This window comes from Stenella coeruleoalba, assembly GCF_951394435.1.
Source record: "Stenella coeruleoalba genome assembly, chromosome: 4".
NCBI classification, from domain to species: Eukaryota; Metazoa; Chordata; class Mammalia; order Artiodactyla; family Delphinidae; genus Stenella; species Stenella coeruleoalba.
This window is the reverse complement of record NC_137149.1, coordinates 66,195,689-66,216,462: the sequence shown is the minus strand read 5'-3', so window position 1 is coordinate 66,216,462 and position 20,774 is coordinate 66,195,689. Positions and strand designations below refer to the sequence as shown.

Below are 20,774 nucleotides of genomic sequence, written 5' to 3'. Positions count from 1 at the left end.
GAGAGTTCGCCTGCCGATGCAGGGAACGTGGGTTCGTGCCCCGGTCCGGGAAGATCCCACATGCCGCAGAACGGCTGGGCCCGTGAGCCATAGCCGCTGGGCCTGCGCGTCCGGAGCCTGTGCTCCGCAACGGGAGAGGCCACAACAGTGAGAGGCCTGCGTACCGCAAAAAAAAAAAAAAAAAAAGAACCATCCCCTCATGGTAGTCAGATTTACTTCTGAAATGTTTTCAATACTTGGCAGATTTTATCAGTGTGATAGTTTGTGTTCTTAGGTATTAACATGTTTGTTTCATTAAACCATTTATTCTGATTATGCAATATGTGATTAATTTTCCATTGGCTTTAGCATATATTTAAACTATTAAGTTCAATATTTCCTACTGAATACTGAATTCTCTGCATAAAATCAAGAAATTTCATGGTGAAGGAGCAAGTTGACTATCCAGTTAAAGAATAACTTTGTAAATCTGCTTAGTTACCATAAATCATACTTACTGTACTAACTGCCATTCTTTCAAAATTAACTAAAAGTTTATTTTCTTAAGTTTTTCAAGATCTGTCTCTCAGTGCTTCCCTTATTCATGCTTTTATGTTTCCAGCCTTTCTGTGATTATTTTGTCCTTTCTTTCTGTCCCTCCTCTTGCTTTCTGAAGCCATGTCCCTGAACCTGAGGATTATGGCTGCTCTCCTGATGAATGGTAAGCTGCATGGACCTTTCTGTCTCATAGATCCCCTTAAAAGGTTTGCATTTTATTGTTTTGTTAGACACATTTCACTACTTTTGAAAAAATTACTGACCAGGCAGGGTGACAACGTTGTAAAGTATTCCTTAAAATCTGTTGAATATCCCTGATTTCCTATCAAATAACCTTTAGTCATTTTATAAACATTTCTTTCAAAGTTTAGGCTTGCTAGAGTTTTATAGAGCTATGTATCTGTAATAAAATATGTGATGATCAACTCAGAGTCCCTGGGCTGTGGACTACCTAAGATTCAGCTACAGCTCGAGCAATTTTCTTTTTCTTTTTAGCTCAGCACTGCCACCTTCTGCCACTATTTACATACTCTACAGAGCTACAAAAAGCTGCTACTGAAACACACCCACAGAGTGGAAAATTTCCTTTACATTTATTTTTGTTAATTTACTAAAGCTGTTTAGAGGCTGGAAAATAAACATTTTTTAAAATTAAATGTCTGGAACAAATGTTGGAAAACCATGCTGCCAAGGACTAGAGTTAACGGGAATAGAATTACTTTTAGAATTGTTAAATACAGCATTTTATAGCGTTAATTTCAGTATGTATTGGGTTTTTTTGGTCTTACCTTAAAATCCCCCCATGGATTTACATTTTTATTTAGAATGGTGTAAGTTTATTTTGATAATTCATCATGATTTGGTGGCAAGTGAAATTTCAGAAAACAGGTTCCTTTAATGCTGGTAACTCTAGAAAACATGGCTTTATATGTGGCTACATTTCTATTTTCAGATTACACATGTATTTTATGATTAAGCCGTATTTTTCAACTTGGATTTTATTTCAGTAAAGTGGAAATTTAGTAACAATTTGCAGTAAACCTCATACTACCTAGGGTTAATGACAGAGGCAGCTGTTTGGTTCATGTGATAACTGATGAATCATTATATTTAAGCTCATTGCTTGGAGTATCATACATTTTGACACCTACCCACAACCAAATAATTTTTAGTATTTTTTAAATGTGCCAAAGCATCTTACTGTTGGTGGGTAACTCAAGTTTAATGATGTAGATATTCCCTTTTATTTAATCTTTTGAGAACATAGTTAAAATTTTGACTATATCTTGTTGCTTTTCTGTAGAATTAACATAATTCTATTAATTTTAAACACTGTTCATGAGTGTAGGATTAATATATATTTTTCTAAGGTAACTCACATATTAAGAGAAGGAAATTACCTTCATCATATTTTTCTTAAGATTGGATGGAAATGTTAAAAATTGTTGTTTATTCAGGTCATTTAAAATATCCTACTTTCAATAGAGGTTGTTTCATGATTTTATCACTATTGGAAAGAGAAGATGTTATTTTATCTGTTTAACAAGTTCTTTTTGTAAAACACCCCCCCCCTTTGGGAAATTTGATATTCTAAACTAGGTAACTCCAAATTAAAAAATGCCAGCTTTTTCATAAATTTTTGTACCATTCCACTTGCAGTTACATATAAACTTAGATATTCATGATACTTTTTTAAAATAAAAGGGAAGGCTTTGCCAACTTTCTAATAAAGTAAGCTTTATTTTAAATATATTCTTGGATTCCTGATCTATCCAGTAGTTACCTGTAGGCAGCAAAGATGAAGGAATAGATACTACTTGAACTTTAGTTGTGTCCTTGGTCCTATACCGTTGTCAAGGATACAGACTTCGGATTTTGACTACCAGAGTTCACATTCCTGATCCTACTGGTGCCCTTGAACCAATTACCAAACCTCTATGCCTGTGATTCCTCATCTGGTAGAATGTAGACATCATAGGGAGGCTGTGAAGATTAAGAGAATTACGTTTTTAAAGTGCTTAGAATAGTGTCTGGACATAGTAAGCTCACAGAAAGTGTTAGCTCTGGTGTCTCTCGCTCAATCTTCAAGACATATTTGAAGAGTTAAAATTGACATGACCATTCTAAAGTTGGTGAAATTTAGGCAAAGAAGCTAATAAGTAACTTGCCCCAAAGTATACAACCAGTAAACATGGGAGAAAGAATTAAAACCTCTCTCAGCCTGGTTATGAAGTAGGTGCTGGTTATATTACATCCGACAGGCTTCAAAAATATCTGCTTTTAGAGCAAAAGATATCCTTACTATCTGTTATTTTATTTTTTCTTTCTTTCTTGTTTTGTTAAGGTAGCAAGAGCAAGTAAAGTTTAACTGACCGACTTGAGAAAAGTTAGCATGGGGGGACACAACTTTGCACAATCCTAAATCTGGCATCTGCCTAATCTGATACACTTGGTTTCATGTTGCCAGTGAAACCAAGATTGAAAGTGTTATCCTGGTTGAATCCTACGCTCCAGGTACCTGGCCATATCTTCATGCTGCTCGTCTTCAGGGATAAACTGGAGAGTGTAGCTGACTATATTAATCCAAAATTTGAAAGTTTATTCTTGTCTGACAGTCAGCAGCTTCCCCTTTCAATGTGAAGTTCATTGATTCCACATATAAAACCTGAGGCCTGTACTATATATTTTACTACCCTATGTGAACCATATTTGCCACAAAAATACCAAGTTAAAAAACACATAACAGGGCTTCCCTGGTGGCGCAGTGGTTGAGAGTCCGCCTGCCAACGCAGGGGACACGGGTTCGTGCCCCGGTCCGGGAGGATCCCACATGCCGCGGAGCGGCTGGGCCCGTGAGCCATGGCTGCTGGGCCTGCGCGTCCGGAGCCTGTGCTCCGCAGCGGGAGAGGCCACAACAATGAGAGGCCCGCGTACCGCCAAAAAAAAAAAAAAACACATAACAGTTAACACTTAAGTGTGTGTAGATTATTTAACATATTTACATTTAGTCAAATTTGAAGGCAAATCTATAATGTTTCAAAAACACTTTCTTGACATTAAAAATAATTGGATGATGGCTGTAGCTCTACTCACTTAAATCTATTAGTATAAATAGTTTACAGAGATGAAATCATTGCCCAGCCAGTAACCACTTACTCCAGAATTGGTATGGGTTTCTTATTATTGCCAAGCACCATCAGCTAACATATGACCTTATAGATTAGTTCATTTCTATTAAAAAACTACCATTCTCTAGACAGATAGTATCAATATTTAGAGGAATGCACAAAAACATCTGCTTATTATCAACATCCATGCAGCCCTAAGATGCACTTATTTTCCAAAACTGTATATTTCATTACATTTTTTTTCTTTTTCTAATTTTTTGGTGGAAAATATCAAGCATAAACAGAAGGAGACAGATGTACTCATTCACTCGCTTCAATAATACGTACTCAAATCCAATTTCAATTCGTCTATATTTCCCCTCACTATTACTTTGAGGCAAATCCCAAATAACATATTATTTCACTTTCTCTTAACTATTTGGTATGGTTTCTCATTATTCTTTCTGATAGTTGTTGTTTTTCCTTAAGTTAGTGCTAGCGAGGGTGATTCTCCAGGAGGATTACCTTAAAGTGTTCTGTGCTTAGTCATTTCACTGTGGTTTTTAGTATTATCACGGTATCAGTGGATAGTACCATTTTCTGGTCTTATTTTCTCATTTCGTTTTGGTCTGTAATTATGTATGGAATGAGTGGTATTTATTTATTCTGCTGCAATCGTTAGGCTCACTAAAACATTCTTCCAGGTGTGACTGTATAATAATGAGATCTAACACATCCAAATTAGTGTTGGTCTTCAAAGTAGGCACTTTGACAGGTAATTTATTTATTCCAATGAAGCAACCATTTCACAAAACGTTTTTGGAACTCCTCTTTTATAATTGCCTTCAGAAATACTTTGAACCACACAGAAAAGCAGATCTCATTACTTTGGTCAAAACCGGTGTCTAACAAAAATATTATAATTGAATTCAATCGCTTGTTCATATTCTTGGACTTGACTGGACCTGATACTGAATAACAAATTCATTTCTGAAAATCTCCCTCTAAGGAATTTTGACTTGGAACAGTAGCACCATTCAAAAGCAGAAGGTGTAGATCCTTTCAAAAAACAGTGCTTTGCAGTCAGACTGCCTTTGTCTTCCCATGTGTGCATGTGTGTAGCGTGTATATGTATATAAGGTATACATCTAGTTTGTATGTAGGATGTGTATATATTTCAGCTGACAGGATTGGATTTTGTTCTGACATAGATTTTGTTGTGGTTTTTTATTTTTAATTTAAATTTGATTTTTTTTTAAGTTCATAATGCATTAACATGTTACAAGTTCAAAGGATGTAAAGAGGGAAAGGTTTCCCTCCCTTACCTGTCTTCTAACCTCCATTTCCCCTCCTGAAGGCAGCCAATGTAACCAATTTCAGGTGTATCCTTCCACATCTACTCTACTCATATACATGCATGTATTTTTTTCTCTCATATTTTTATAGAAAGTGAAGCATACTATACATACTGTTTTGTACCAGCTTTTCCTTTGATAGTGCATCTTTGAGATTTGTCCATAGTCCATGGAGAGCCTCCCATTTTTTGTATAGCGTTCTGTTATGTGGATGTACCACAGTGTTTTTAAGCAACAATCCTAATAAACTTTGGGTTAGTTCTAATCTTTTGCTATTAAAAATGCGCTGCAAAGAATGAATTTGGTCGTACAGCATTTTGCACCAGGTAGTGTAAATTCTTAGAACTGGAATTTCTGGATCAAAGGATTACATGCATTTTAAATTTTGATCGAAATTGCCAATACCCCTTTTTAGAAATTGCACCAATTTTCATTCTCACCAATGATAGATGGTTTAACTGTTTTCCCATAATCATAGCAGTAGAGCTGTCAAACTTTATTTCTGCCAAATTCATAAATTTAAATCTCATTTCTCTCATTATGAGGTAAAATTGCATGTACATTTAAAGCCACTTGGATTTCCTTCTTTGTGAACTGTGTGTTTATATCCTCTGCTCATTGTTCTACTGCATTGTTGATTGTTTTATTATTGGTTTCTACGAGTCCTTTTTATTTTAAGTGAAATAACCTTCATTATATGTGTTGGAAATATTTTTTTTCCCAGTTTGTCATTTGACTTTTGACTTTGCTTGCAATAGTTTTCGCTATGCAGAAATGTTTTAGCTTTATACAGTCAGATTTTTTTATTTGTTTTGTTTTCTGAATCATGTATAATACTTAGGCCTTTTCTACTCCTAAGTTATTTTTTAACTTAGTTAAAAATAATTATTTTTCACTTTAGTACTTTTATTAAGTCATTCACCCATTGGTTTAAGGTAAAAGGTATGGCTTGAACTTTTTTCCTTTTTTTCTGATGACTCTCTTGTTGACATGATTTCATAGTCCACACTGTCATGTATGAAATTAACTAATACTGGACTTCCCTGGCGGTCCAGTGGTTAAGACTCCGCACTTCAATGCAGTGGGCAAGGGTTCAGTCCCTGGTCAGGCAACTAAGATCCCACATGCCCCTCAGCACAGCCAAAGGAAAAAAAAAAAAAAAAGAAAGTAACTAATGCTGATTAGGCCATATTTATTCTAATTTATATTTATTCATAAAATTCTGAATCTTCTCAATTTTTATTGCTACAAAAATAGATTCTTCATATTAGGATGATCAGGAAATAATTATTTACAATGTATCACAGCTTTTAAATCAGCCTACAAGAAGCTGCAAATTATATGACATTGTGGGTTAACTGCTCAGTTTTCTCTTTACCTTAATGTTACAACCCCTGCCTTATTACTTTTTGCAAAACACCATAATTTCTTTGTCTCCTTTTGAGGCAAAGTGTCACCTGAAAACTTCTATGGAAAATTTTAACAAAATGTAGATGTTGGCTTGCACTTTTATTTGTGAGCAGTTTCCAGATTCATATAGCTTTGTCAACTAACAGTTAAAACTATTTTACATTTAATGCAGTTGGTCCTTATTTTGCAATGACTCGAGCTTCCTAATTTTATCTGTTTACTTTTACTAAAAGTGAACATTTTGTGAGATTTTGGAGAGGGGTAGTGAGAGCTCCATGCCTGAGTTATCCAACGCAGGCTATGTGATTAGCAGATGAATTGCTGGTGGTTTTTATGATCCTGGAAAGGAAGCTGCTTCCTGGGAGAAGAGTTATTTAGCATTATCCTTGTCAGAAGGCTTCACTGATGAATAGAGGGCAGGATGTGTCCATGTATTAATAAATATTTCAATTGCATATCTAGTGTTATTTGTTATAAAACATTTGAAAGTTTTATCAATTGTGTTAACTGTGATTTATGAAATGAAAGAATTACTGGTGAGATTAATAAGACATATCTTCAGATTTATAAAGGCTTTTAGCCTGGAATTCTTTAGAGGGAAAATAGATCTCCACATGAAAGATGTTACTGTGAATATTCCTTGACATTTCAATAATTATTATCTAATAAAAAGTGGGGAAGTATAACTAAGAACTATTAATAATACATTTTATAAATAATAGGGAAATTTTATAGAGACTTGAATAATTAACTATTTTTAAGAAATGAGAATTACTTGGAGGAGAAATGTATGTTAATTTTTTTCTGTCCACCCATTGATAAGTTGTTTAAAAGTTCTTGGATTTTTTTCCTTTCATCTTTAAAACTAGAGGAGGAGGAGAAATAATAGTAGTAGTAATAATAATGAAACATAATGTGTTTATTCTGTCTCCCACTGATGTTTTTGAAAATTCTGATCTACTACATGCTAATAAAGCTGAATTATATTACAATTTTGAGAATTAATAGACCAGACTATTACATGTAAATAAAGACATATTTTACTATAAACACTCTAACTTCCTTCTTTGGTTTATGGGTAAAATACATATATTGACAATATGGTTTATGTTCAATGATTTCACACTCTTTTTTTTTTAATGATTTCTCCTTCCTTTCAAGCAGCTGGCTTTAAAATATGAAACTCTTGATATTTGGGACACTGACACTGATAATACTCTTTGTAACCTGTAAAAACTGTGATTAAAAGCTTTCTGGATTACAATTATTTAGTATTGAACATGTTATTTTTTCCTCAGCGATTTCTGATATTTCCATCTGTGCACAAAAGCTTTAGATCTATAATATTTTCACTGAACATTGAAAAGTATACCCTTGGGGTTTGACACTTCCACGTAAATGTTTCTTGTCCTTCCTTCGAATCTCAGCATTTTGATATTAAATCGCATGGCTATGAGACTAGTAATAGCTAGGTTATAGAAGCAATTCTGATTTGATTTGTTTCATATGGAGTTCATGTTTGCTGATCTGAAGACAACCACAATACAAAACCCCATGCACTTTTATGGTTTGTTCTCCTTATATACAGAGTAAATGTGATATGTACATAAATATATCAGGTATTTGTTAGTGATAGATAGATGTTGATGAAATATGTAAACAGTTTATTCATATTTTAGTTTCATATGATAATCATGTGGTATTAGTCACTTCAAATAATTTCTCATGGCTAAAGTAAAAGGATATTATTTTTTATAATACCTCCATTAATTCTCAAAAATTTTTAAACTTGGAAAAATTTTGGAAGTAGAAAATTTCAATTCCAGGTATTTCAGCAGTTTTGTTACTTTTTTTAAATTAATTTTTTTAAATTTCATGTGACTACAACATGATTTTACCCCAGGAAAATGAACTGTAAAAGACTCATTACACTGCAAAAAACTTTCACATTTTAGAATGTTTGAAAATATTTTATGATTCAGTCATGAAGTCTGTGATGTCTTATTTAGAAGTGCAGACTAAATTATATTTAATCTATTAAGAGTTTGCAGGCATAATGATTTATTTTAAAAGTAACTTACATGGATACCAAGTGGGGAAAGCGGCTGGTGGGGGTGGGGGTGGGGGTGGAATGAATTGGGAGATTGGGATTGACATGTATACACTGATGTGTATAAAATGGATGACTAATAAGAACCTGCTGTATAAAAAAATAAATAAAATAAAATTCAAAATTTTTTTTAAAAAGTAACTTACAAACAGATCAGTGGGCTTGTATAAATGAACCAAGTTTGCTCCAATTTTTTTCCCCTTTAGGCAGAGCTCACAGTTTGGAGATGAAAAAACATTTAGTGATTCATCATTGCTGGAAAACCTCCAAAATAATCATGTAAGCAACATAATACTATTATCTTTTCATTAATAAATGAAAACTAATGAGTGTTTCTCTGAATTATCTTCCATGTTTAAATATTCCTTTTTTTAGTTTCATGATCATTTCTAATAATTAGCAAAATCTATTATCTCTAAATTCTTTTTACTTGGCCAACATGAATTCATGGTTGTTAGAAATTTAGTTTTAACAATTGTCATTAATCAACATTCTGTTTTTTTAAAATATTATATATTAATTCTAGAACTCTATTTGTATGAAACAACTCATTGTTAACAATTTCAAAACATCTATAGAAATGAATTTCCTGCTCAGAATTACTGGCCAGTGCTAAATCTATACAATAAGAACTTCGGACATCTGCCACCCAATGTGAACATTCCACTTATGAAAGTTACTGATACTTAACTAAAATTCCATCCGATCAAATGATATGGTCTCCTAAGTTTAAACCCCCAATTTTTTCTCACAATCGCTTCAAGCTCAGTGTGTCAGAACTTGAACTCATGCTCATCACCCCAAAACCTAGTCCCTTCCTAGCACTGATGGACTTACCACCTCTGCCCCTGGGCAGGGCCCTAGCAATGTGTTCATGTGGTTATTTTTGCCTTCAACAAAGCATGAGCTTCCAGATGCACAAAATCTAGACCTAGGCCCACCTCTTCCCTCTTGTGTTCTCAGGTTCAGTAAATTGCACCATCAACTAACTGTCTTATTACTCATTCTAGGAACTTAGGGTTGCTTTTGATACCTCCTTCCCCTCCATCTCCAGATCTGTAATGAGTCACTAAGCCCTTGTCAATATGACTTTCTGTAATATATCCTAAATGTCTTCTTCACTTCATTCTCACTTTCTCTACCCCAGTCCAGACTACTGGTATCCTCCAGGTGGATTACAGCAGCCTCCTAACCATTCTCCTTGTTTCCGTTTTTACCCCCTCCAGTTCTTGTTGCACGTGGCAGCTGGAATGATGCAAATGTAAATCAAGTCCCATCACTCTCCTGTTTAAAACCATGCCAGAGGGCTTCCCTCTCAACTTACAAAGTTACATGGTCCAGCCCCTGCCTAAGTCTCCGGCCTCACGTGGAGCTACCCTTCCTTTCTTTCTCCTCAGGCTACACTGGCTTTCTTTTATTTTCTCAAACACACTTCATTCTTTCTTCCTTTAGGACCTTTTCAGTCATGTGTGATTCCTGCTTGTTGGAAAACTGTGCTTAGTTCTTCATGAGGCTAAAACTTCAGCAGCTTAAAAATCACATTGTCATGAGAACAACCACAGACTGGCCTATATCATATTATATGATATTTGCACATTTATCCTTTGAAACTCTTTTCACACTATAAATAAATAATGCTTGCATACTATTTATGTTCTGTTTTCCGCACTAGTCAAAGCTTCACATATCAGGGACCTTGTCTGTTTTGTCTGCTCTTCGAGGCTTAACACAGTTTTTTTTCAAATAATGTTCTGATTTACCTTTCCAGTCATTTCACTTTTTTGGTCCAAGAGCATAGAGGAATATTTTTCCTTTATTAATTCGAATGACATTTTTCTTCATCAGGTACCAGACAAGAAGATGTTTAATTTTAAAAATCTGACTGCTTTCTTGCAGAAAGGATCTTGTCTTCCTCAGGCCATGAGAGTCCATTGTATAAAGGACTTTTCAATCAATCCTTTTTTATTTAGTAAAACGTGTATCAGGTTAAGGTTGCCATTTTTGCAAAAAGAGAGGACAAACCTTACAGAGGAATCCCCTGCCATCGTCACCTCAACCCAAAGTAGTGGAACCACAGTAAGAGTAGATGCCTAAAATTTAGATCTGATCAGGAATTAGAACCGGGTAAATGAACATTTTAGAATTTCTCTCCCGTCCTTAATAACAAGATTCAACCATATCTGCCTTTTTCGCTATACGGTTTCTATTTAACAAGAAAAAGTGGTCTTATATAAATGTTTAGAAAAGGAATGAGAGGGTGCACGAATGAATGATTTTAGTTAAAAATATTTTTTCTTCATAATAGTTGTTGACTTCCACACCTTCAATATTTAACAGCTGCACTCTTAGTAAATATGCATGAAGTAGTATTACTATCATTAGTGTCAAATGTTTAAACGAAAGTGGCTAAATTATGTGTTTATTTCTTACAGCCAACTGCACCTATAATATGTGAATTTCTTACAATGATGGCAGTTTGTCACACAGCAGTACCAGAGCGGGAAGGTGATAAGATTATTTACCAGGCAGCATCTCCAGGTACAAATGAAGCAATTGTGAGGTATTGCTTGCTGGAAAATTGTTCTGAAATTTGAGATTGTTCAGAAAAATTTAATTTGAGGAAGTAAAATAAACAAGTTATGTTTTTCAGATTACAAATTTTATTTACTAATTAGATAAACCTTGGCTTTCAAAATTAAATATATATATTTTAAAATATATAACTTTGTGTAACATTTGTTATATGGCATAAATTACATGTAAATTTGAATAACAAAATTCATACAAGTAAAAAAAATGGTACTTTATATATACACATAGTAAATTCTCCCTTCTTTATAAATAACTAAGAATAAACTGTTAGTCATAAACTGTTTTTGCACATAAGCAGACAGGAAAAGGAAGATCTGTTTGCTTAAATAGAGCGCATTTTAGAATACCAATTTTGCTGTCTTCTCTTGGAAATGATAATCAGGGAGTTCGTTGTGTATTTATTTGGATGAGAAAAGTTTTACACATTTGAAGGGATTCCATAAAATATGTATTAGCACAGTTATCATTATTTAATACTTAGGCTTATTTTCAATGAAAAATTGGGTAAATAGTCAATTTGATGATTGTAAGATTTCAGGAAAGAATGAAGACACTTTGGGGAACTTTTTTAATAAGTGTTTTAAACTGTATTATCAACCAGCACCTTCTCCCTTGTAGAATGTACCAAATTCCTAAAAACCAAAAGATACATCTCATATCATTGAGATAGAAACTATGTGAATGTTTTATCCCACACCCTTCCCTAAGAAACAAGAAGGTCTGATGTAACAGGGTGATGTAAGTGAATAATATATAATACAACAAAGCATCAGTTCATTTATATCCATTTAAATTGACCCCTCAACATTAATAGTATTAGTTTTTCTACATTAAACATTTTAGGAAGAAAAGGATAAAACTTAAGGCAATTTCATGCCATTCATTTTTTCCAGTTTTATTAAGAAATAATTTACATATATCACTGTATCTCTAGTACTTACTTATCTTATAACTGGAAATTTGTACATTTTGATCACCTTTCTCCAGTTGCCCCTTCTCCCACCCTCCACCTCTGCTAACCACATCTGATCTCTTTTTCTATGAGTTTGGGGTTTGTTTTCTTTTTTTTCCCTTTAGATCTTACATATAAGTGAGATCATACAGTATTTTTCTCTCTCTGTCTGGCTTGCTTCACTTAGCATGATGCCTTCATGTCTATCCATGTTGTTGGCAAATGTAGGATTTCCTCATTTTTTTATGCATCATTCATTTTGAGAAAAGTTTTCCAGAGAATATGCTGGACCAAGGGGTATATTTAATTATCCTTCTTAGGTATGTTTGGCTAACAGTGAAACTTAATCTTCAGAAATATGACTCTGGGGTCTATATGTGTCTCAGATTCTTAAGATCATTCTACTCATTCCTTTGGCATTGTCATATAATTTTAAAAGAAGTGGATTTCAGTAAAAGGAGCCAGAATAAAAAGAATTTTAATTCTTTTTAAAATTAAGCAGAAAATTGGATTGCAATAGTGTCTTTCTCTCGTATTGGGGGTAATTTTTTTTCACTGTATATTTGCTTTGTCCTGTTTTCCTAAAACAGATGAAGGAGCCTTGGTCAGGGCAGCCAAGCAACTGAATTTTGTTTTCACTGGAAGAACACCTGACTCAGTGATTATAGATTCAGTAAGTTATTTATTTTTAAGTCTGTTTTTTATCAAAGTAATACATATGCTTAGCTTCAAAGATAAAATAATACCAAAGAAGCTCAAAATAGAATAGAGGTTCCCAACTCTAGTTCTCCTCCCCAGAAGCAAAAACTTTCTATTCTTTTAGCTATTTCTTCGGACATTTACACATCTTATATATATTTTTTAATGTTTGATTAATGATATATGTGTTGATTCTTCAATTTTAGACATATCTACTGACTTTCTATTCAGTTATATTAAATGAGGAGTTATTTCTCTTGACTCACCATCCCTTCCCAATAGTATTATAATTATATTACAGTATTTGATTAAACAAGTATTTGGACCCAGATTTTTAAATGGTCAAAAGACTTGAACAAACATCTCACGAAAGAAGATATACAGATGGCCAAGCACGTGAGAACACATCATCAGTCATCAGGGAAATGCAAATTAAAGTCTCAATGAGATACTACTGCATACCCACACAAAAGGTAAAATTAAAAACATTGGCAGCACCGAATGTGAACGAAAACACAGAGCAAGTAGATCACCTGTTTTTGCTAGTAGACGTGTAAGATGGTACAATCCCTTTGGAAATCCTTTTAGAGTTTTCCAACACAGGCAAACATGTACCCAGCCCAGCAGTTTTACTCATACTTAACCAGGAGAAGTGAAAGCATATGTCCACAGAGAGATGTGTCATGGAATGTTCATAGCAGCTGTATTTAGAGTAGCCAAAAACTAGAAACAAATCAAATATCCATTACTAGGCGAATGGATGAACAAATTGTAATATACAATGGAATAGCTAAACAATAGAAAAGAGTAAAATATCTGTTCATCAAGAGCCTTAATAAATCTCAGAAACATTATACTGGGGAAAAAAAATCAGACACAGAGGAATGCATACTTTTTTTTAATTTTTGGTTGCGTCAGGTCTTCGTTGTTGCGTGCAGGCTTTCTCTAGTTGCGGCGAGCGGGGGCTGCTCTTTGTTGTGGTGCGCGGGCTTCCCATTGCGGTGACTTCTCTTGTGGAGCATGAGCTCTAGGCACCTGGGCTTCAGTAGTTGTGGCCAGTGGGCTTCAGTAGTTGTGGCACATAGGCTCAGTAGTTGTGGCTCATGGGCTCTAGAGCGCAGGCTCAGTAGTTGTGGTGCACGGGCTTAGTTGCTCCGCGGCATGTGGGATCTTCCTGAACCAGGGCTCAAACCCGTGTCCCCTACATTGGCAGGCGATTTCTTAACCACTGCACCACCAGGGAAGTCCCTATTTTCTTTTTTTTAATATTGTCTTTCCAGATACAAAATTATCTCCTGAAAATAAATTTTTTTCTTTATTTTCTAAACATGAATCTCTTGTCTTTTTTCCAACTGCTTGATTTTCTACCTACTACTAATTGTTCCATACCTTCTTAGTGCACTTTTATGGGTACAATTACACCAGATAATGTGCCAGTGGGTAGTTGTTTCCCTGAGACATCCCTCCAGAAGTCCTCCATTCTCCTTGGTCTGGGCCCGTTTTGCCTGCTTCTCTGGCACTTGGAATTCCTTTTGATTGTCTCCTGTTTTGGACTTTCTATTTCCTGTAAGTCAAAACTTCTTTCTTAGTAAACTCGCTGGTGTTGATAGAACACATTTTCTGTCAATTTCATCCTATTGAAAAGGTGTTATTAGAGAAGCGGAAGTCACAGTAGTGACAGCCTTCAGTAAACTTAGCTCCTGACTCAGGGCTCCAAGCTGCCCTGGTGGACAGTTCAGTCTTACTCGTGGTTGTCAGGAGGAATCGCTCTCCTGTCTCCCTGGGGACTTTCTTCACCTCTCTTCTGTGTTAGATTTTCTGTTTCCTGGATCCCATATTTTCTTTGTTCTTGGCTTACTCTTGTTATTGTGGAACACATTCTTTATTGGCTTCTTGAGAAAAGGTGCATGGAAAGTTATTTGGTTTTTTGTTTTGTTTTGTTTAGTTCTTTCAAGTCTAAACATTTTTTATCCTATCTTTCTACTTAATTGGTAGTCTGGCTGAATGTAGAACTCCAGGGTGGAAAATCAGTTTCCTGAAGAATTTTGACTGTTCTTCTGTCTCCTGGCTTCCAGTACACCTAATTGAGAAGTCATAAGCCACTGTGGCTCCAGTCTTTGTGACTTGCCCACCCCTCTCTCTCTGGAAGTTTGTGGGATGTTCCTTGTCCCAAAAGTTCTGAAATTTCATGACAGTGTCCTTAGTGAGAATATTTTAACCCATTGTACTGGGCACTGAGGGGACACTTTTCCATTTGGAAATCAATATCCTTCCATTATGGAAAATTTTCTTGAGTGATTCTATTCATTTTCCTTCCCTCTTTTTCCTCTTCTCTCTCTTTTTAGAATTCTTGAACGCATCTTTTAACTTTTCTGTCCTGCTCTTCATGTCTTTGCCTTTTTGTTCTACTTTTTGGAAGTTTTCCTCCGTGTTATCTTCTCAGACTTCTGTTGATTTTCTTTTCATTTCTGCTATCATGTTTTGAGTTTCTAGAAGCTTTTATTGTTTTTTCAATATTTCTTTTTTTTTAATAGTACCCTGTTCTTGTTTCACAGGTGTTGTACTTATGTTTCTTCTCTGGGAGGAATAATGATAGTTTTTTGACGTTTTCTTTTTTAAACAATTATAAGCATTTAACAGTTTAAATAAGCACATGGTTTTTACTGGAATATAAAGTGGTCTTAAGCTGTCATTATAGTTGTTTTGATTATTGCAATGGGAAAATGATACTTCACCAAAAATTAAATATCAACTTTCAATGTTCTTTTCCAGAGTTTCCCATTCTCCACTAAGGAGAAAAGAACAGCATTTAATTACTGCAACACTTGCATATGGGATGTATAATAGACTATGCCAGATCTTTGACAAGAGCTTCAAAATGCAGAATCATAAGGCCAGTCTCCTCCTATGCCACCAAAGAGCAGTATACAGGACCTAAATAATAATCACAAACACATAACAATTGTACAAGCCATCTTTTTGTTTCAAACATTTTCTTCATTTGCTTCATGAATGCCATTAAAAAGCATATACTGGAGAGTACAGCAATATTGGCAAAGGTATAAAACACTGCAAAAAGTTTTATGCCACCAGGAAGCCACAGTAATCCAGTTCCAATGAGACAACAGAAAATGCCCATAGAAAGCATATGACACACCACTTCATGCTGGTGTTGAAATGGAGGGAAGAGGCATCCAGGACCTGTCCACCAGCCCCTCATGTCCATCAAGAAACCCAGAGCCTGACACTCCACAGGCCGACATGGATGTTTTCTTTTTGAATTCTCTTTCCTCCAAATTGCTCTGTTTGTTTTGGGTATCTATGATCCATGTTAATAGCTGTCCTTGAATATCTATTAATCTTTGGTTTTCTCATGGTTAAGAGTGAAGACCTTGAAAGCTGGTATGGCCGTTCTGAGCATGAGGGTGTTTGTCAACATTGGGCTTCACTGTGGGGTGGTCTGGTGGGATTCCTTTGGGAAGTCGTGGTTGTCTGTACCTTTAGGGCTTCTCTTGGTCTTGTGAATTCCCCAGAGATTCATTTTCTGATTTCCACCTGGAAAGGTCTGACTGCCAGAAGGTAGGGGGCCAAGTGGGTTGGGGTCATTGGGGCCTAGCCTCTAGTACAAATGTGATAACAGTGCTGTATCTTCAAGTGTGCCAGTCGACTTCTAGATGAAAGAGCCTCTGTTTTACCCTCTATAGACGAAGCCTCGGTCTTCTGCCAGTATGCAGGAAGAGCCAATGCCCAGAGCTGCTTTTCTAGTGGCTCTTGCCCAGTCCTCCCATTTTAGGCCCCTCTCTTTCCTCCCAGTTCTAGAGCTACCTGCTATTCCACTTCCTTCAGCCTCTTAGGAATTATGTGGTACAAATCGGGTTTGTTCTCAGCTTTTTCCGTGGCTACTGCAGGCTTTGAAACTTCTTGTATCTGCTAAGGATGCGTTTCTCACTGATCTCTTTTCTGGTTTCCATATTTTTCGTGCAATTTTCTCTTCTCTTATTTTCCTGCCATTGCAAGTTTCTTTCTGAAGTGTTTTTTGTTTTGTTTTTCCTGTAGTTTTGATGGGGCTTTGGGAAGGATGAAAATTAAATGTGTATGTTCAATCTTCCATCTTAACTTGAAAAGTTAGTAAGTTCAATTAAAGATGATGTATTTCAGAAGAGACAATTTGTTTGTGTTGACATTTTTTACATTAAAATTTCATGACTAGGGTTTATTTCCAAGAAGCCAAAGATGCCAACTCTATGTAATCAAGTTTTCCTTTTCTTCATAGCTGGGGCAGGAAGAAAGATACGAATTGCTCAATGTCTTGGAGTTCACCAGGTAAAACATCTGCTCTGTGGTTTGTATGTATGACATAAATTTCCTTCCATTTTTATTTAACTACATTTATTTATACCAAATATTAAATTAAAATCTTCAATGCAATTTTTAATTGTCATATCTGTAAGTAAATCATAAACAGCACTCTTCAGAGTCTTGTAAGGCATTACTCCTAGAGGCAATATAAAAATATTTTTGAACATAACTGTCTGCATTACAACTGTAGGGGGTATAGGACCAAGACAGTGATCTGGAAATATCGTTATACTTAGAGGTGCCAAGATTTATTTAGCATGAAAATGAATCAGAGTCAGGAACCCACCATTCTAATTAAGTGTTCATTATAACATCTAATTGGATACCCATCTCTCTGTTAGGTATAAAACCAGTTCCCATGTAGTAGGCAAGGGCAGAAAGCAAAAGGATTATTTTACTTACTTTATTTCCTAAGGTCAAATAAGAGAGGGCTTCCATTATGGTCAGTGATATCTCTATGAGTTTTGGGCTCTTTATTCCCACGTGACTATGTAGTTTCCCAACTAACCTACATTCTTGGGGCAAAATGACCTCAGCTACAGACAAGAGGGTCTTTATAAAGATTGTGTCATCATTCAGGGGACACTTAAAAATATCTTCAGGACGTAATGCTGCTGTTCAAGGAAATAAGTGTCCACTTTTTTTCTTGAACTTTTTCCTACATAAGGCAAGTCTGTACACTAAGAGGCATTTTCTTTTCCGTGCCAACATTTGTTGCTGTCTTGGTTAGGAGTGACCACATGCCAGTCGTTAATATCAAAAGTAATGGGATCTAATTTATTATTTAAACATTGTGGTTTTTTTCACTTATATGCACTGAAAGGGTCAAAGAAAAATGCATAAGAAGAAGTTGGATGATTAACTGTCATAGAATATTCTCAAAGTGTATCCCCCATCTTTTTTTTTCCACATCAAAGTGACTGTTTGTCCTAAACCTACTTGTATTATGTCTGTAATATATTATAAACAGTGTATCAATTAGCATTTGGATATGTTTGTTTACGAACACACACTTAGAAACACTATGTAAGTGGTAAGTGTGTAAAGAAAAAAAAGCAAAGTTAGCAGCTCTTTCAGGATGCTGTGATGGGGGAGGCTTAAGGGTATTAAAATAATCTCTGAAAGACATGAGTGGTTTACACTAGGATGATGGTAGAGAAAATAAAGTGGAGTTGATAGAATGCAGATACCCTTTGCAGGGATGTCAGGGGGCCATTGGTATGAATTGGATGCGGCAGGAGAAAAGAGGGGGAGGGGCTAGGGTTCCTGGCATGAGTGACTGGGTAGATGGAGGTACTGTTTACACAAATGGTGGATACAGGATAGATGCTGAGGCTGAGATGTTTGAATCGTTAAGTTTTAGATGCCAGTGAGATATATATACATAGAGATGTCAGGTAGGCAACTGGTTATAGAGGCCTGACACATAGAAGCCTATGGCTGAAATATAAATTTGGTAGTCATTGGCCTGTAAATGGTATTTAAAGGCCATGAACGTGAGTTGGATCTCCTGGATATAAAATAATAATAGAGTAAGGGAAACAAAAAAAGCTGAAGATTGAACTACGAGTAACTCTAAGGGTTGATTAGCAAAGAGGAATTAGCAAAAGAGACTGCTCTGTGATTAGAGAAAGAGAGTGTAAGAACATAAAGCCAAGGGAAGAGGATAATTTCCAGGAGGGTGTGGTCATCTGTGTCAGAGACTGCTGCAAGGTTAGGTAAGACAAAGCTGAAAGTAGTTGTTGGACTTAGAGGTTCAACAGCTGCTGGAAAGAGAAGCAAGATGGGAGTGACTGGGGAATGAGTGGGAACTGTGGATGGCAACTGTTTTGAGAAGTTGAGCTGTGAAGGGGAGTAGAGCGTTGAAAAGGGATGTGTGTGGCTCAGCGGGGAGGGTTGTTTGGGATGAGTTTCTCAGGAGAGAGACTAGAACTGTTTCAGTACTGATGAGAAGGATCCATTGCAGGAGGAGAAGATGCAAGTTCAGGGGAGAGCAGCACAGCTTTAGGAGTGAGATGACCAGGAACGCAGGGTGAGAGAAGATTCACAGCGCATGTGAAAGGAAGGTCTCTGATATGAAAGGAAGTGTTCCTTCCATGGTAACAAGAAACAAGACAGAGGATGGTCCACAGTGGATAAATGTGCAGGTTTTAATGGCAGAAAGAATAGGGATTTCTTGTTGGAGGCTTCCGTCAAGGTGACTGCAAAAATTCTGAGGGTCAGGAATGACAAGGGCACATTGGAGACTTGAGGAATGGAGAGGTGCTTATAGTCCTGTGGGGAGACAGAGAGCAAGCAAGCTTATTAGAGAAATGTAGATGACGAGGCAGCATGGAGCACCCAGTGACGTTGGGACCATGTGTTTACTAATCTCTGGCTGGGTGACTTTTCTCCAGCAATGTCCACTTACCCTGATGGACCACAGAAAGGGTTCCTATTCACCCAAGATTTGGGAGTTTTGCCAGGAGAAGAAAAGAGCAAGAAAGTTGATGAGTTTGGGACCATGCCATCAAAGCTGCATTAAGAGAGACATGAATCATGAAGAGCTGAGATAGAATACCTGGATGTGATTACAAAAAGGGGCCCAATTAAAGGTAGTCCTAAAGCACAGGAATGAAGATCAGAGATATTAATACAGTGGGGATTAGAGATGGAGAAAGAGAGAACTAAATACTCCTAGACATTTCCGAAGGAAACTCCAGCTGTATGCTGACACCAAATCTAACTGCTATATTGCACTCATCTCAGTTTTTTAGCCACAGAACGTTATAAGGTAACACAAGTAGACGCAGACACTTGAGAAGTCTTTTTTACCCCTGGTTTCTGGAGAGAATATGCTTATACACAATTAGTTCCAAGTGAGGCTTATCCTGTGCAATGCCATACCTGTTTACTCTGTTCACTGTTACTTGCAATCTCTTTGCTAATGCATTAAAAGATGTTGTATGTTTGACTAACAATTTTTATCTGTCTGTACTGCCAACATAATGTTAAATTGTTTGTGCTCATTAACTAGAATTTGCAAGATAAATTAGGTTTTTTACATGATGCCAGTGGTTTGCTAGTAATCATTGAAAAATGATAGTCATGAAGGCTTAAGTGGGTTTTTAAAGTTCTAGTGTTTGCCTTTATGTGTGATTGGATGTGTACTTAAAATTGACTTTCTGTTTGAATAAAAAAAAAAATCCCACAAGGACTCAGAGGCAAAAAATACACAAATCAATTTTCATTGCAAAGTAAAGGAGCTGTTACAGTGGAGGATTCCTGGACTGAATGTCAATATTATGACAGAGTATGAGAGTGTTTCGTGTTTGGTAATTGCAATCATTGTTGCTTTTGTTGTGGTCATCCACTTATAATGCTTGGTGTCAGTTTATTTATCTCTTGTAAAAATAAAATACAGTGTGTGTGTGAAAGTTATAAAAGTTCATATAGACAAAAAAAGATAATTTCTTTGAAGTACGGTAAATCAGCCATGTTTGAATATCAAAAAAATTGATCATCATTTCTCTTTTTAATAATTCATCGAAAAAGATACTGGCTTAAATATTTTTTAAATCTGAAAACATTGAACTAGAGCTCTCCTTTATCCTGGTGGATACTAACTCTTGCAGGTTTCTAGGGAGCTATTTTGTAAATTATTCCTCTAGGGA

General features: G+C 35.9%; 1 protein-coding gene across 4 annotated transcripts in view; it reads left to right on the top strand.

Moving 5' to 3' along the window:
- Positions 1-20,774, top strand: part of ATP8A1 (ATPase phospholipid transporting 8A1) — a 238,452-nt gene that overhangs the window by 90,381 nt on the left and 127,297 nt on the right. For all 4 annotated transcript variants that reach the window (XM_079920695.1, XM_079920696.1, XM_079920694.1 and 1 more), the window contains 4 exons: positions 8,726-8,798; positions 10,952-11,057; positions 12,654-12,736; positions 17,036-17,085. In XM_079920695.1, coding sequence (XP_079776821.1) covers positions 8,726-8,798; positions 10,952-11,057; positions 12,654-12,736; positions 17,036-17,085 — 312 coding nt within the window. The remainder of the gene's footprint in view (positions 1-8,725; positions 8,799-10,951; positions 11,058-12,653; positions 12,737-17,035; positions 17,086-20,774) is intronic.